This window comes from Scatophagus argus, chromosome 19 (genome assembly GCF_020382885.2).
Source record: "Scatophagus argus isolate fScaArg1 chromosome 19, fScaArg1.pri, whole genome shotgun sequence".
Taxonomy (NCBI): domain Eukaryota; kingdom Metazoa; phylum Chordata; class Actinopteri; family Scatophagidae; genus Scatophagus; species Scatophagus argus.
The window spans coordinates 16,384,188-16,402,979 of NC_058511.1; the positions used below are offsets into that span (position 1 = coordinate 16,384,188).

Here is an 18,792-nt window from a genome sequence, read left to right on the forward strand (position 1 = left end):
AGCTACGGTGTTACGAGCAAAATACCAAGTAATCTGTTGTTTATCAACTGATGCTACTTGTAACCAGTCGATGTTGCAATAACTGTCTTATGTTGTGGCAAACAGAATGCATCCAACTCGGTTTTCACCGGATGTGATGTCACTCCAAATGCGGAGTTACAACTTATGAGTACAAATTGAATGCAGCAACTTTAATACAAGATATATTTTAATAAATTTGAATCAGCTCTAACAGGGAGTGATTATTTCTTTGACTTCCTGTGCAGACTGAAAGCTGCCGGAAACTTTCCAACGTGACCCGAGCTTTTTGTCTCCACCGCCTGCTGCTGTCGCTGCTGTCGCTGTCTGCTCTCATCAACGCCAAGCTCATGTCAAACAAGTCCTGCAGGAGTATGAGGATGAGCTTTACTCAAAAAGGTTGGTGGATGATTCCTTGGTGTACACTGACATCTGGTGTCCAAGTTTAAGTATTTCATTTCATTAAAATGTGAGAAACCAAACTTTGGAAAAGAAAAACACAGTGGCAAGTGCTCCTTCATCAATATGTTTTTGTATTCCCCTGTGGACACAAATGAACATAAATATTTAAACATATAAAGGTGGACTGCATACAGGAGTAACATTCATCACTTTACAAACAGTGAGAGCTCAGGAGGCAGGTTACAAATCTGTTAAAATCTGTAAAAACATCAGCACAAGGCAGTGGGGAAAAAGGAACATGCTGATTAAGTTTCATTTTTTCTGTTTCAATAAACAGACATGTTTTCTTTTGTGTTACTTGTACCTGACAGGAAACACAACTGTTGGGCAATAACGCTCTACAATTGGACAAAATGCTAAAAAGACAGTATAATCCACTGGATATTAGACTCCTAATGCAGATAAATAAGACAGAGGACAGTGGATATCACCAGATGGATCATTTAGAATTAGGTGTAAATAAACATGAGAGCATCCAAGAAAGGAATGAGTGTTGTTCGCAGTAATAATCTACTTCAGTTTTTGCTTTTAAACCACCTGTATAGTCTGTTTTTGAATGTGACCTGGTGTCACACACAAACCAAATGTGTCTTCTCACACTTTATACTGTCATGAAGTAGCTGTTGCACACTGCAGGAGGACACCAGATGAGATCGGAAATCCAGATGCAGACTAAGAATTTCAGGGTTATAAACTTAACAGTGAACATGAAAACATTAAGCACCAAAAGTTTAAACACACGGTAAGTGCCTGAGTTTGTGGAGCATCTGTTAAATTACTGTATTGCATACTGAAAATAACCATGATGACTACACTGAAATGTATTATCATGATGTGACAGGCTTGACTTTTTCATCAAGAGCCACACTCTCTCTGAATGTACAGATGCGGCATCATTCATGCAGACGGTTTTATGGTGCTGTGTTTTGTTTTTTACAGGGCACTTCATACAATTACTTGTATATCACAAAATGTACAATGTTTCTCTTTGAATTGATGATAAGAGGAATGTTAAGAGTAACCACCTGGATTGATATACACACAGGGATCATGTAGTAAAGGCTGTAAAATCTCACCTGAATGTGGAATCAGGCTTTTTGGAAATAATATAATTTGTCGACCCTGTACAGCAAGTTCAGTATATCAATTTAACGGAGGTCAACAGAGCAAAATATAATGGTAACACGAATGTAAAAGGGACAAAATATCATTTTGTCCATTAATTATGCAAAAGAACAACACACACACGTACAATCCTAATGATAGCTTCTCTCTGGATCAGTCAAAAATAAAACCACCAGGACAAGAAAGCTTCTGGGGAAAAAAGATAAATGACTGACAGGTATGACTGCTACAGCTGTGAGAAAAACATGAACTACTGCTTCCATTTAAACAATAATCATGAGAGTCGTGAGCTGTCGTGTGTGATATATGTATAAAGTTCAGCTTTAGATGAATAATCCACACAAACAGTAGTTAGCAAGAGTTTTTAAACTCTGGTCCTACAACATGCAGTCTTCACTGTTTGGTCTTGGTTTGAGCACCCGTTAATTAAACATAAATGTTGGACTAATAGCTCATATTTTTAATTCAAAGTCTTAATGAGCCAAAGGACTTAAGCTCTAGTTGCTTTGGCTCCAATCTGCAGATTCGAGTCGTGCTCAGGAACTCTCTCATCCTGACTCTGTGATTTACACTGTCCAATGTGGGACAAACATCTGGAATGCAGATGAAAGAGTCTAAGTCCGGAGAGGCAGCCAGTGTCCAAGGCCTTCGAAGACCCTCCGTACGTTTGTGATGTAGAAGTCGATGTTGTGAGTGAAGTCGGTGCAAATGTTGGAGTACGTGTCCACCAGGGTGCAGTAGAGGGCGGTCCCGCCTATGCTGATCACCACGGTAACCAAACATAGCAGTAACAGGATCAGGCAGGAATCTCCACCCACCTCATCTACAAGTGAGAAATGGGCAGATGTAATACGCTTCTCTAACTAGTTAGACAGTTTGCCTGGTGCACACACTCTAAATCTGTCCCAGAACATGCATTTTAAAGGTTTACACAATGTTATGGCACAAACATTGCTCACCTTGTTCAATGCCATCTTCTGGTTCGCTGAAGCGAACTTTGCGTTTGGAGTTCTTAGTAGGGTTGCTGCTTGGAGGAGGCAAACCATCCAGAGAGGCTCTCCTCCTCTTCAGAATGGAGACCAGACCATCTGGAGAGGAACTCTGAAACAAGAGAAAGGACCAATCTGTTCCTCTTGTTTTAAAGACCAAGCCTTTGTGGGCCCATTACCCATAACCTGACCAGCAGACTACTGCTTAAATCATCCCAGTGTCTCAAGTACAGTAGGTCTGTGTCAGGGATTGACCAATTACGATTGTCGTATCTGTGTTTTGTTTTTGTTTTTTATAATTAATGTGCTTAAAATGTGCTACTTCACCTCTGATGCAACCGCCTCTCTCTGTTTGTAGTCACTACTTTGTGGTCTCACTCACTATCCCACTCACAACACCGCCTACTCATAGCTGCTTACACAGCACAAGTAATAGCCTATTAACACTGAATAATCTGAATGTGCAAAGTAACAAGTAACCAAGTTATCAACTAAATGTTACGGACTAAAAAAAGGAAGATGCACTTGAATTAAATACAGCACATTGTACATTGTACTTAGTTACAGTCCTCCATTGCTTATTCTAATCTTATCTATTTACATGAATGTTGATCCCTAGTCTGTCTGGTTATATTAAGTATTACATGACATTGAACAAAAGAAAGCAGCGAGATTCCCGGACTAATAACTAAAAACTGGTCAAACACAAACATCAAACAAACATACATGATGAATTAAGGAGATATTCGTTCCAGACTTGCTACCAGTTTTTTTGGAGGCAAAAATGAAAGTGAGCACGCCTCAAAAAAGTGAAAGACTAGATAATCTTTCTAACTTGAATTTTACTTGTAGTGTACTGTATGAAAAGAAAAACAGGCCTGGCATTGTGGGTGTTGAGTTGTTTTTGGACTCCATGTAACCATACCATGTAACTGCAATATTTAATACATGAATGAGAGACATTTTAATGAATGAGAGACATTTTAAAATAAGGATAATATCGCTAGCAAGCCTGACTAATGCATTTCAGTTGGACATCACAATTGTACAAGAAGCAGATAGACCAAAGTTCAAGCAATATATTTCTAATTTCAAACCGTAATTACACTGTAGCGTCAACAGAGGTCAGTCATAAGAGTAATTCCTAACAGACCTGAAAACAACACCCACCCTAATGAAAACCTTTTGACCTGATCATAATCTCCAAACAAACCACAGGGCAGAAACATCCAGCATGGCCATATGCTGACTACTGAAACAGCGTCATCAGACAAGCTGCCAGCCTCATCTGCTGCCATGATTTATAGGTCAATTATTTACTGAGGTCAGTGGGTCAATACCATCCTGAGTAATACAGTGGTCATCGCATTTAGTCAAATCTGTACAGAGGAACATTTAATTTGTCATGTTTGACTTTCAAGATTACATTCTGGTGTTCAAGTTGAGTCCCGTTCAAATCAGAATTTTCTGTGTCGCCGCTGTGGAAATTGTGTTGTGAAGAGAAATATTGCAAGGCAGGAGAAAACAGGACAAAGAAATACAGTGTGTGAGCAGAAACAACTTTCTCCACAGTTCAGATGTGAACTCTGGAGCTCCGCCATAGAAAATGGATTACCGGGAAAAGTCACCGTGAGAGCACTCAATGCAGATTTTATGCTTCAGATTAAAAGCTTCATTTTGAAAATAAAACATTCTGCAAGTCCACCCAATTTCACATTCATTGTCTATGGGGAAGCACCAGACATTACAAAGTACAACAACACTCAGTGTAACGGGATTTATGGCTGAAGAATACAGGAGATATGCTCATGTTTAGATTGTGACATTACCACTTGAACTAGAGCCAACTACATCAATAACATACAGAAAGATTTTATTTGTGATGAAAGCAGTTTTAGTTATTAGATAAATAAGGACACCAAGCTTGCCACTGATGAAAAGGCGTGAAGAACAAGTAATTAGGGCCCAAGCACAGAGGGTGATTATCTGTAATTTAATATGAAATTGAAAATCTATGTATCTATGTGATGAAACAGTCAGAGTCTACAGCCATAATAGCAGCACTTTAAGGCCAGAGATATAATTGGCTAGCTTAAAATCTGCACACTGAGCCACGCCACGAATGGAATTGTTCACATACTTGTTTATGTAATAAGTAGGATTTGTCTTGCTCTGCCAATGCAAGAAATAGATTCTGAGAAACATCAACAGTGTTTTCAAACGTCCACTACACAACACACAGAGTGTTAGTGGTATCAGTTGGCTGGAAGATCTCAAGTCACTGGACTGACTGACTGACTGAATTTGTGGATATTTTAAGAGATGCTAAGAAAAAGTTCATTATTATTATTATTATTATTATTATTACTATACATAACACTACTAAAACTAAAACTAAAAGAAGAAAATATGTCCAATACATGTAGTGAGTGGAACGTTTAACAGTTGTAAAATAAATTGGTGAGTGCAAAGGAAGGACAAACTTTAGAATGACATCATCGTTTCTAAATTGCTACAAACTTACATCATATAGGGCAATATATGGCAATAACTATATTTATCGGCAATAAGATAATAGTGGTCAATATATTAACTGGTCTGAATGTAGTTATTGCCTCAGTTGATGTTCATGTATAAATATGACTACAAGACAGCAAAACATACCAAAGTTTGTCAAAAAACAAAAGTTATCTCTTTGAATTTAGGAGAAGTCTTTCATAAAATGATGGTGTTTCTTTTTGTTCTGAATTAGTCGCTAAGTGAAACAAATTGTGTTCCTAATAAAGTGACCGAAAAAAGAGAGCAGGGAAAAATGAACTTGCTTGGTTTAAAATAACGAAACAAAACTCTAAAATCCTCATGAAATGTGAGGCAAAGGAGCCCCACCCATTTAAACCTCCAGTGGATTACATAACAGCCGTGATCGACCCTATCAGTGTGTAGCCTCTAGCCTGCATTGCTTGTTTGGAATGACTTCATGTCCACCTCTAGCAGAACAAGGTCCCTTCAGCTCAGTGTTTGGGCCAGGACATGTCTTGGCTCAGGTCCCAGCTCAGTAATCTAAACCATTTAGCAGGGGAGACGACCCAAGTGTCAGGCCACATCAGTGAACATGGGTGGAGGTTTCTGAACATAAAGAATTTGGTAATGATCTCACCAGGAGACCACAGAGATCATTCATGGGAGGGTCCCAGCAAAGACAAAGGGCTGTGGGTCAGAGGGTAGAACCTAAATAAAAAGAGTCTTTCTTTGTGCAGGCGGAAAGTGCAACAGACAGCAAAGATTATTCAAGGAAGGAAGGAAGGATAGAAGCATGCAGCTAATACACAGATGCTGAAGAGAAAGGAAATAAGGTATTAAGGGATGAAGAGCAAGTTTAATTAGTTTATTATTACTCCACCACCTGTAGTGATAATTATCAAGTATAAAAGCAGACCAACAAGCAACAGACCAACAGACACACAGTGTTTTCCTACCCCCTCTGTGCTGGACAGCTTGGCCAGGTCCTTGTCTGACGCCTGAGGGACTCCTGTTGGCCACTCCACCTTCACCTCCTCCTCCTCTGGTGTCTCCTCACACTGGTCCTCCTCCTCTTCTACCTCCTGTCCTTCCTCATATGTCTCTTCTTCTCCTCTTTCCTCATCCTCGCCTTCGGCCTGACGGCCTGTCTTTGGAAAAGGAAACTCTGCTTCTGAGCTCTTCATGATTTGCTCTTGTTCTTCATCCAGATGTGTTGTTTCAGGCGTGTTCACTGGAATGCAGGAGAAACAGGACATTGGCTATTGATTATGGATTATTACTCAAGCCTTAATGTATGTGAACACATGGTGTATTGACACAGAGGCCCATTGTAGCTTAATGTCTGGATGAGACGGTCAGGCACAAAGTCTACCAGGGTCAAAGGAGGTAAATTAGAAGTAATAAAAAACTAAAGTGATAGAAAGATGTGCATTTCCCATTCTCCATTTTTGTTTCAGTCCTGCTCACAAACATGTTTGCTATGCTAACATATAACATGCAATGAAAACTTCACAACCCTTTGTGTTACCCATGAACAGTGTAAAATATGGACAGAGTTATCTGGATATGGAAGTGCCTTAAACCTGCATTAATTCATATGGGCAGTACAGGGTGACTTCACTGGTTTTAAAAAATATCAGAGAAGCTAATGAGAAAATGACCCTAATTCTCACATGGTGTATTACCTTAATAAACAGTTTCCTAATTCCTAGAGTAGACGTGCTAGACTTTGGAGTAACACAGACAGTTTTCCTTAAGGCATGGCTACCTTGTGACTGACAAGTTGCTACCTCTGTGTCCTCAGGTTCTCAGTCAGATCCAACAGATTCTCTCCAGGTCTACCCTGTCATCCAAATATGGTCAGTTCTGGCTTCACAAAACACCAAGATAATGACAGCCATAAAACTCGAGGCATCAGAACAGTTGTCCACCAACCAACGTATAATGTCACGGTGGCTGCACCTACAATTTATTATAGAATATATGGTATTGCCATCTTTGTGTGTGTGTGTGTGTGTGTTTGGATATGTCTATACAGAGGATGAAGGCTGGAACTGGATGAAAATGAATAGCAAAGTGACAGGTGGGCTTTTCACATGGTATATTCTTAACCCAGAGCTAAGCATAGCACTGAGCTGGGAACTCACCCTTGGCTAACTTTGCCCTTTTTCACACACACTGTAAACCCAAGATTAACCTCAGGATCCACAAATCCACCCTGCAACTAATGCAACTAACATTCAACTAATGTTTGCCTTCTAGCGTTCTAGCTACTCAGGTCTAACCTTGCTCTGGGGTAGAGCCATCAAGCCCTTGGCTAAATCAGCACACTTTGGAATGTGCCAGGAGTGTACCAGTACAGTCTCCAAAACTGTATAGTGGATTGTCATGAGGTTTTGGTACATATATTCACACCCTTCTCAGGTTTAATTGCAGTAACTTTGCTGATTATCTGGCTTTATCTAGCGCTATCATCAAGCCAAAATGTACTTCTGTCCAGTACTTCGGTTTATGACCAAATAAATGTTAGATGTCATTATTTCAATCAGCCTCAGTTGTACCAGTTGTTTAGAGCTAATTAACAAATGCTAGCATGCTAACATGCTAAAGTAAGATGATGAACATTGTACATATTATACCTGTTTAACACCAGCGTGTTAGCATGCCATTGTAAGCATGTTAGCATTTAGATCAAATGCTAGATTTAGAGACAGTATCACGTTGATGTTTACCTTTATCATGACAGGACTGTAGTGTCTCGTTCTTGCTCTGAATGTCTTCCAGCACTGTATTCAGTGTGCTCTGTTGAATTAGACATTGCTGATGATTATTATCATGATAATTATTGTTATATGAGTGAGTGAAGATCAATACAGAAAGGGAAGGTTTTCATGTCTTACCTGTTCCATACTGTTTGATGGTCTGAGTTATGCCAAAAAGAGACACAAATACAGACAAACAAAGCCAAGACAGAAAGCAGGAGAAAGAAAAAAGAGAGACAAAGAAAAACATCAGACAAGACCAAAGTATCTCATAAATCGGGTTTTTGTGATCCTTCATACAGTTTAAGAATGTCTTATGTCTGTTTTTGCAAATGAACAAATATTCCTCTCACCTTTCTAGCAGCAGTTGGCATCTCTTCTCCAAAAATCAAAACCCCCTGTACCAAATGACTGTTGGATGCAACAGCTTACCAAGAGAGTGACAGGATAGGTAGGACACAACAGCGTCTGGCATGCAGACCTGCGGTATTTGTCTGTGTCGGTATTTTGATTTTCCAAATGAGTCCCATGTGTGCCTGTATCCTCAGTGTATCCTCATGCATTAAATGACTCGTCAGTGTCCAGACTCTAGTTGAGAAGCTGAATAGTTAATTGTGGTGTGCTACTGTCTGTGTATGCACTGAGGTGTGGTAAATTAACTAAATGCATGTTAAATGGCTAAGTGTGGAAAGCCTACTTCAACCTTACTCCATAGAGGGACCATTGTAGCTGACCAAGAGATAAAAAGGCCCCTTATGAAATCAGGTTGCTGCCGCTTCAGCAGTGTAGAACAGGTTCTTGAGACAGAAGAGGGACAATTTCATCTGACAAATCATGTGTTGTACCTGAGGTGTGTCCTGCAGATGTGCCTCAGAGTCTCCATGTGTTTCTGACTGATACCGTCTGTCTCACCAGGCAAACTGTTCTGAGCATTCTTCTTCTCTCTCCACTGGCTCTCTGAAAACACACATGAAGTACAAGTGCATACAAAATTAATGCACATTTCCACTGCTTCTGGCACAGCACATTTTTGATTGCTAGAATGAAAAAAACAGATGCGTGCAGTACCCCAATTCTCCTGCAGGGTGGTGAGGTTGGACAGCAGACGTTCATGGTAGAGCTTCTCTAGCTGAAGGAACTGGATGGCCCACTGGTCTGGTAGCACCACCAGTTAAAGACACTGACAGTGATCTTTAATTGAAACATCTCTGATAAACAGTTTCAGTTATTTTTATCATTTTAAAATAGATTGGGTCACTTTCATGGCATTGTAACCAATAAAATCCCTAGCTTAGTGGGTACTTTGAAAGAAACCCGTGGGTGTCAGTTTTACTCCATAAAGTTGTTTCTGTGAAACACAGCAGTTGTGTAATGGCAAACACAGGGACTGTTACTCACTCAGGACAGGAACAAGTTAATGGTAAAGATATATGATATGACTTACATGTTACATTAAATTATACTTTGAAGCAGGGGGTCCATAATTGTTTTTCTCATAACATTAAAACACACAATGAACCTTTTAACGATGTAATATATAAGAACTGTCCACCTGTTGAATTCAGACACAAATAGGAGGCAGCATCACTAGAATAACTGCTAACTGCTGCTAACTGTGTTTTCTTTATACATCCATGACTGTAGCTGCCTTTAGCTAGTTAGCTCAGATAGCCATGCAACTGCCAGAGGAGTGCTGGTGTTTCCAGTGGTAACACGGGAGCTTTGGACAGGAGCTTTCCAGTCTCCAGGTGGGGAGGATCCAGCAGGAATACTGGTGCAGAGTGATGCTGGAACAGGAACTAGAACCGCAGTGTAAACGTTTTACAAATTGCATTCTTACAAATGTAATAACTACTATGGCAAAATTAATACTAAACTCAAGAGTGGCATTGTAAATTAAACAGGACCTCATGTGACCTAGAAGTTAGAAAGATTATCTTACAATCAAAGAAGCCCATTTCCTGTTCTACCCTTCAGTAACAGCCTGCGGTGCTTTTGAGGCTGAGTATCTTTCTTTTTCCATAAACATACAAACACCTACAACCTCCTTGCAGCAAGACAGGCCAACAACTGTTGCCAGGCCAACAGCAGAAACAGAGTCAGAGGAAACTACCACTGCTGCAAGCCTTCAGGGCTTCCAGCCAAACTATGGGGAACACCCAGTGACTGAGAGAAAAACGATAATAGAGATAGAGAGAGAAAGATAGAATAATGAAAGGGAATAACAACAAGGAGACAGAGAAAGACACGGCAGAAAGACAGCCAAACACCATTAAATTGCTTATAGTCATCTTCAAATAGATGAATATTATTACTTCTAGTCCTATAGGGTCAGTTTCATGTATAGGCCCTCCTCAGACTAGCACAGTCCCCAGTCACGACTCAGCTGGAAAATACTAGTGACCGGCAAGTGTCATGATTCATAAAGACAGAAAAGATGAGGTCACTGTGTAGTTGAAAGGTTACAGTCCTCTTTGAGTGAGTAGGCTTCTGCGATCTGAAAAAAAAAAAAAGATACTTAAATAAGCAAGAGTTACAGTATGCTGATTCACACAGAGGTTTATACATGTTAGTGAAGCACACAGAATTATACATCGTATGTGTTACTCTGTGACACAAAACAGCATTTCACCAATGCAGCATCAAAGCACACTGTGACCGTAAACCATGCTGTTCTGTGCTGAAAATGATGTTGTCAGACATTAATTAGGCGGCTCAGTCAAATGTAGGTGCTTTTGTTTAAAATTCCTACGAAGGTAAAGATCACATGACAGTAGCATACCAAGAGGCAGAGCTGTGCAGACACCCTGTCAGACGAAGAAGTCACATGCAGCTATTCATGTTCCGGATTAATGTGTCTCTGTGGGCTTTTTTCCCATCAGCTCTTGCATTCCTCTCCACAACCAAATTGACTATGTGATCCTGTAAATCTAGAGATGGAAGCTTGACCTCCTCAGATATTCTTCTGTATTTCTATGAAACCTTTCCTTCAGCCATGAGTTCAGAATGACCTCTGACCATAACTTTGGACTTTATACATGTATCTCCTCAACACCTTGAATATTTCTAATTAAATGTATCCATATCACAGTTTTGTTGGGACATGAACGTTGTGTAGGCTCTCTGTGTTGGCGTCTTTCTGTGAACTTGTTGCTGTCAGTGTCTGCTAATCAGACAGTAAACTGAAGCACTATGACCTTCAGGCTAAGACAGAAAGCTGACCATTTATTTACAGACTGTTCGGTAAGCCTCTGTTTGAATTTCAGATGCATGTAGTATTATATATAAAACACTGAAGCATTTTCTCTCTGTGCACGACCTCCTGTATGTTTCTTGGCACAGACATCCACAGACAATGGTCTGAACGTTTATTTCACATATAAGTTGTGTACAGATGATGGGCTATTGAGCACAGACATTGATTGTGCCCATTTACTTCCCATAAAGGAACTGTCACTTCAAACAGAGCCTCAGACACAGGGGTCCCTTGACCTCTTACGGCCCTCCATTTGTGCCCTGCAGGTTTGCTCGTGCTAATAGGAGCCTGTCTCTTTCACAAATATTGTTTCCATGGTAATTCAATGACCTTCTTGATTAATTGATAAACTTTATTTAACCAATGATGTTTGAACTCATAGTTCTGTCTCACATTCATCGTAATCACCAAGAGTCAAACATCCCTTCAGGGTCAGACATGCAACATGAGTCTAGAACTGAGTATTTTTATCACGCTGCTTTGATTAATTCTTTTGTCTTCACTTCCCTGACCTGTTCTTTTGGCTATGCTCAGTATTTAACAAGTGAATTCAGGCCATGAAATATGTGACACACGAGAACAGCAGATGCGAGCAGACATGACCAAATATGGACCCTCGTTTCGAAAAGACAATGAAAAACACTAAACATGTTACCGCTCAAAGGCTGAATGTGGTACCATCACTCTAAACACATTCCTTGTAAATGAGGTGTATTTATGAAAAAACTAATAACTCTGATCGCAGTAACACATGATACAACTGCTTTTGTTACATCTGCACTACATTGCCTCTCCTCTTCTTTCTTAGTATTTGAAGCAAACCAGCTTCATATTTGTTCCACAGTTACTGGAGATGGCAGTGAGGCAAAGTAAAGAGTTTTTCAAGACAAATTAATCATATTAATCATATCTCGTGATTCTTTTTCGACTGAACAAAGAGACTGAACCAAACTATATTTAATGCAACTCCAATTAGTATGCCTGTTAAAAATGCTGTAATTGTGATCTGACGCAGGAGATGAACAAACAGCGGAGGGCTGCCGGTTCAAGTCTACAACACCTGCATAGTAGAGCAGTTGCATAAATGTTCTTTTCTGCTTCAGTAACTACTACTGATGTCTCCTTTAGCAATACGTTTACAGAAACCACTACGTAAGATGTGCAGACAGCTGACCTTTTTAAATGATGAACCAAGCTAGCTCAGAGCATTTGTAGGCTCAAACAAGCTATTTTGATACATTTAAGAAACACCAGCACAGAGATTTATATCTGTCTCTGAAAATTCCCACTGCTGGCTTAATGAAGGCCTGTCTTCTCTTAGTTTGTGTTTTAAGTTAAAACACAAACTTTGGAATCAGGACACACTGGAGGACTGTCACATGCACATACACTGCATGGAAGATGGAAGTATACAGAGAATATAAATGCATACACACCCACACATGAAGCCATTTTGTCTGACTAAATAAAGATACATATTCCCTCTGGATTTGGGAGAGACAAATACTCCTGCTTTCCCTCAAACATCCACGTACACACAAACATGGACACACACCTGGTGCAGCGAGTGTGGCAGCAATGTGTAGTCACTGTTTTCTCTGAGGGACTGCAGGGAGGCCAGCAGCTCTGGGCTGGGGCCAAGTAATCCATCTCCAGAGACGCTTCCTGGAAACACACAACACAAACAAGCACACCTCGTATTTGAGATCTTTCAGTATCATTTCGCATTTCAGTCAGAGACAGTAATGTCTCGAGTTAGTAAGAGGATTGATACCAAATAATTGACAGCTTAGCTTAGCATAAACACTGGAAACAGGGACACAGTAGAGTCACTTCTCAACTCTTCCATGCTTGATGGCAACTTCACAGTGACGACAAGATTCCAGGAAGTGGAAAATGACCAGGAAATATGAGGACCTAAAATCATAACTAGTAATTTTTATACTTTTGTGCAGGTTCACCAAATGTGATATAATGTCTTAATAATGTGAGATTTAGAGCTGCTGTTGGACACAGCTGGTCTAGGCGTTTAAACTCATCAGACCGTCTTTCTAGATTCATATTTAGTATAAAAACATGAAATCAATTGAAATCAAATCAAATTTGGGAGCTAATGAAGTGTTTTAAAGGTAATCAGTAAAATCTTAAAATCATTTCTAAGGTTTTCTGGGAATCGGTAAACAAAGGCTGAACCAGATCTGGTACAAAGACCAGCAAGTAGCATAGCGTATAACCCCTGAAAGCCAGTATGTCAGTCTGCTTGTCTTTACCTGTGTGTGTGTTTCATGATATCCCCAGAAGACGTGGCAGATGCTTAAGCTAACTGACAAACAGGCCATTACCCCAGCAGGTTGCTAATGGTGACAGCCCGTCAGCTCCTTGCAGCCTGCAGTCTGTGACAATTACTCCCAACTAGATGTAGCTTTATAGTGCTCTCTTATGTAACATAGCTCCAGCTGTGTGTTACATTGCAAGCATCCCACAGCATCTTCCTTAGAGCTTAGTATCATCCTGATCATCTTAAGATCTGTTTTTTCCGGCGCAGTACAGCAGGCTGTGGGAAACCTTATTCCACAGATAGTTGATAAGCTTTGAGTTGTTCTTTCAGCCAGCAGTTCTCTGCAGAATAATGTGTGTTAGCAAGTCTACTGTGTCTCTCTGCTGTGACAGGAGATTAATAAAGTCAATCCAGAGTCATTTAAAGGTGATAAACTATCTTTAAAAGGCATTTTGATGAATGAGCTGTTATATTATAGCATCGTTACCATCGACATTACTCCAGACAAAGCTATATCCCCTGATGCGCGCAAAGAGCGAAAAAGCACAAAGCAGTCATATATTAGATAAAAATAAGATGACGACGAGCATCTTACCTGTGGCACCGTCGATGCACACCCCTTCCTCTTTATGTGTAGTTCCAGTGTTGGGACCTTTTAACAGCATGGCGTTCTTGTTACCCATCGCCTCTGTCACTGCAGTGATCTTCTCCTCCAAATCGACACCCCCTAAAAGCTTCTCTGAGTCCCTCCAGTGGGCCGTGGCTGGGTCTTATCTTTTTTCAAGGCTTCACTGGAAAAACATTAATTGTTTCTTACTTTTATCAACGTGCTTCCTTTGACTGAGATAGGCAAATTACTGGAAAAAATTTGCTCTGAGCTCCCAGAAAGGATTCTCAGGCATCTTGAGCACTAGGGAATGATTACTCTGGTTTGGGTTGTGATTGCTCTTGACAGAGCATGTGATTTAGCCCTCCATTGCCTCTCCTGGGTGGTCAAGAAAGAGGAGATTTGAAATGTTCACCATAGTCTAGCCACAGTCTATGAATTATGATGGTCTCGGTTTTTGCAGATTTTCTGCAGTTCTCTGACTTACACTCAGAATTCAGTGGAGCCTCCTTTTCTTGTCCCCAGTAAGCTGTCAAAAAATAAACACATTTTAAAATGAGTGCACAATGTACGCCTCATACATGAAGTCTATTGAGAAGAAGAGGACACATAAGTTGGGAAGGAATAGAGAGGTGAATGCAAAGAGAGGCAGCATTGCTGGTGAAATGGCAGTTATGTCACTGACTGAAAGGGTCGTCTTTGTGTCTAAACCATGCTGCCCATTGAGGCATGGAAGAGTGCTCCATTCTGAATAACCCCCAGTTTCTAAATAACGTCATAGTATTCTGTGGAGTAGAATAATTAGCAACGAGTATGTTACAGTGCAGACTGTATACAATAATCTATTCTTGCTCCTCTTCAACATTCTTATTATTTTAGGTCTTACAAAATATTGTAGAGTGCAACTGAAAAGAGGGATATGTAACCTGCATTTGTGACATGGACGTTGGCCACCCTACACACACAGCAGACATTGTTTGTGGCAGGGACAGTGACATCACAGGCCTTTGCAGGGGCCCTGGGATCATCACCTTTGCTGAATTCTCTTGCCTTTGGGGATCAGAGTTTTGCTCTTGTAAATTTCCAACAAGCCACAACATTTCAACATATATCTTTGAATTAGACTGTCCAAATCCAGTCGTTGAGGTGCAGAGACATGGAGGAAACAGGAGACATTTGTTTTATGGAGGGGCAGCTGCCACCTCATGGCACCTTGGTAAATCCGCCCCTGTACACTGTAGTGTAGAGTAGTAAATCCATTCAGGTAAAAGCCTCCATGTACAGGTCTTTAAATGATGTTTTTATCCAGATTAACAATGCAAGACAAGGTTAGAATTTAGCTTCTTTCCTAAAGTCATTTCACAGCAAATTCACAAGGGTGTACATGTAGCTGTTCACAAAACGCTGACATTGTCAGGGAGAATTGCCTTTTACAGAGCAATCCCTTTCTCTACCCAGTCCTATCATTGTAATTATAATGCAGAAATACCAAACATGGTATTGACAAGGCCTTGTGTTTACTTAAATGCTTTGTTTCCTTTACATTATGGCCTCCCTGTTTTTATGCTACAAGTAAACATCTGCATCCAACTGTCCTCTCCAATGGGATCCACATCACAAATGTGACAAGTAGTGGTGCAATTTTATAGCCTACACAAGCTCCTCTACAAACTTTCAATAACCATAACTTCCTCTCTCAGCATGTAGAGGTTGTAATGGCAATGGCTGACATACTGTAGATTTAATATGTTTCCACCTCGTGAAACCTATATTTTCAGCCTGAGTGGTCTGGGAGCATGAAAGCGATGCAATCCTCTGAGTTCACACAGCATGTTAGCAGTCACATGAACATTATGAATTCTGCAACATGGAATGTGACACAAAGTGTAAACACAGGGAGCAGGGACTGACTCATAGGTTATGTAGCATAAAATGACGCAGGGGAGAACATAGATGAAAACTTGGGAAAATCTTACTAAAATCTGTTATGACAGTTCTGGGTTTGCTTTTACATTGTGAGGTTTCTCTAGTAAATTGCTACATGTGATGTTAACTTGACAATTGTATACTTTTTTTCCTAAAATCATTGGTTTTGCAGGATATTAGAAAAAAATGTTAACATGTTATTTACTAGACCAAATATGGTGTTGGATGACAACTTTTTTGACAGAGCAAAGCCCATATTCAGTCGGCTATATATGCTAAGCTAACCAGCTGCTGGTTCTTTAACTGTCAGAAATAAAAGAAGATATGTTAACCATGATGGATTACCTTTGGCATGTTACTTTAATTTAAACTCTACTGAAGCAAATAAGAACGGTGGCATCTTTTAATGTAGAAAAAGCTTAGGCTAGCTTAATCAGGAATGTTGCACAAATGATAAGCAGCAGCGGCTCAAACTAAGCCATATGGGTTGAACATGGCCCTTTGTATTCGTTAATTACTGCCGATGTTATCTTCTGTGAACATGCGGTATAGCATTACTGTACTACTACTGTGCATCCACCTATCATTAAAATGTACGCTCTTCACACCCAGTCCAGTACTTTGAAGTGTGAAAACGACAAATTACATCTGCCGCGAAGAACACACACAGCTTTCTGGTTGTGCCATTGTTTCTGCACTTGACTGTATATTCATTTCCTGAAAACATGTCGCACAAGTGGGTGGCCGAGTGTGCGTGCGTGTGCACGTGTCGGAATTACGCAAAAAGAACACGTGCATCGAAGGCGCGTGCAAAACGAACCTCGGTAAAACATCATGTTTTTATATGTCTACATCAGTCTTCCTTATTCCTTGTCCTACTCATCACACGGATGTTAACGGTACAAAAGATGCAGAGCTAAAACTCAGTGATTTCAAAAAGACCGTAGCTACTACGGCGTGTCTGAAGTAGGTTATCTAGTTTATTGTAGGTTTTTTTGGTTCTTTTAAAATTCGGTACTTGTTAAATGTTCTGCCACATCCTTTGTAAATCCGCTCTAGGGTCACTTCTTTTCCTTCTGGTAATGTAGACAGATATCCAGATTTCCCGGCCTGTGCCGTACTACATGTAAGTTAATGTCACGTAATTACAAAGAACACACAGCACAGGACGTGGGATGGACAGATGCACTCACCACTGGGTGATGTCTCACAGCTTGCAGTCTGAACGTCAACGGTCCGATGTAACGTCGAAGTGTTGTCCCTTCTCCGTGTCGACCCTCAGCGGGATGCACATAACCCTACGACTGTCATCTGTCTGTCTCTGGGACTCGCATGCTTCTTGTTTACGGTCCAATCCGGGGCTTTTTCCTGCTTCACCTCATTACTGTGTATACATATATATATATATATATATCTATGCGTGTGTGTGTGATGTTTATCTGTGTGGCGGAGGCTGCCATCTTCTGGCAGATGTGTCACACTGGCTGCAGTTATGTAACAGCAGATGAAGCGGTCATATGATAGGGTGTTAATCTGATAAACCGTGCAAGGGATTACAAGAGAAATAGTGGAAATGTACATGTTTGCGTTGTATTTTTACTGTTACATAAACAGAATGAAAAACGTGTAAATTCATATATCAGACTGCAGATCAGATGCATGACAGGTCAAACACATAATAATTGTGATAGGTCTATGTATTTTTTTTCTCATCTCAAATGAATAGTGCTCTGTATTCGTTGTCACCATGCACGTTTACGCATAAGAATCAAAGAGCAGCCAACAGACAGGACACAAAGGGTGCAACGCCTCATATTCTTCATCCCTCGTCATTTTATTTTCAGAAGATGTCACAGTTGCGTAGAGCATTGCAACACTGTGGTACAGAGATTGGATGCTAGAGGAGCACTTTCCACTCCACACAGCACCACAAGAAGAGGATTAATTCGGCATTTAAATTAATACCTTAAAGACAAATATAACGCGGTTAATTGTAGTAATTGTTTAGGTAAATCCCAGAAAACATCATAACGTAACATCATAATGTGAGGTTGTAATAGCAATTGTATTAGCATATATTATATATTTTTGTAATATACAGACATTTGAAATTATTAGAATGTTAAATTAATACATTATTCCTCAGTTTTACAAATCAATTAAAAACAGTGTGCTAATGATGACTATACAGAGATGAAATGCATTCTGCAAACTTAACATATGGAAAATTGACATTTCAGTTTTTTCCTAGAAACCTGAATCGATATGATTCCTATACATCTTCATCAGAAAATGGGAGGTCAGCTTGTGCAGCATTCATACCCATCCCCTCTTTTCTAAATCTGAGCACAGCATGAACAGAAGACTGGGGTTTTCACTTCTGTCCAGAAATTTGTGGAACTTGAAATGAAGCTGCACAATGAGGAAGTGGAGCAGAAAGAGAGGGAGGGCAAAGTCAGGAAAGGATGCTTATGCCAGGGCTCAATTCTGGTTGCTCTCGTTTCACGTGCTGTGCACAGCATTAGAAGTTATCCCTGTTGCTGTTCTACCACAATATATAGTGCACGTCTTTTTTGCACACACATACAAACGTGCATGCGTATAAACGAAATGAACAGTCTGCAGACAAATGTGATGGAGGCGTGATCAGGAACTGAACAATGACTTTATTTTTTGCAAATGAGTGATGCACAATTTGCAATGTCAGCACACACAAAATAACTTAGAGCCATGGTTGTTTATTAACATCAACTTACAACATGCTGATTAATAGGATTCACAAAACAGACATCCAGTGTGTGTGTGTGTGTGTGTGTGTGTGTGTGTGTGTTCCCTGGGTGAGTAAATGT

At 40.2% G+C, this 18,792-nt stretch overlaps 1 protein-coding gene and 1 long non-coding RNA gene across 7 annotated transcripts in view; one reads left to right on the plus strand and one right to left on the minus strand.

The window, feature by feature from the left end:
* LOC124050506 overlaps positions 1-18,792 on the plus strand; it is a 21,574-nt gene continuing 2,782 nt past the window's right edge. The window contains exon 1 of the long non-coding RNA XR_006841646.1: positions 1-417. This is a non-coding gene — a long non-coding RNA (uncharacterized LOC124050506). The remainder of the gene's footprint in view (positions 418-18,792) is intronic.
* On the minus strand, positions 532-17,362 carry cnstb (consortin, connexin sorting protein b). 6 transcript variants are annotated; one of them, XM_046373116.1, is made up of 13 exons: positions 17,137-17,362; positions 14,505-14,546; positions 14,336-14,395; positions 14,006-14,201; positions 12,688-12,797; positions 10,343-10,373; positions 8,945-9,031; positions 8,722-8,833; positions 8,015-8,036; positions 7,847-7,916; positions 6,071-6,345; positions 2,565-2,706; positions 532-2,428 (listed from the first exon to the last, which is right to left on the minus strand). In XM_046373116.1, exons 4-13 carry the CDS (start codon positions 14,091-14,093, stop codon positions 2,220-2,222), a joined length of 1,146 nt encoding a protein of 381 aa, XP_046229072.1. In that variant the 5' UTR covers positions 14,094-14,201; positions 14,336-14,395; positions 14,505-14,546; positions 17,137-17,362; the 3' UTR covers positions 532-2,219. The 6 variants fall into 6 exon arrangements, with proteins under 6 accessions (XP_046229072.1, XP_046229069.1, XP_046229070.1 ...); XM_046373113.1 differs by lacking the exon at positions 14,336-14,395; XM_046373114.1 differs by having other exon boundaries at positions 14,006-14,395.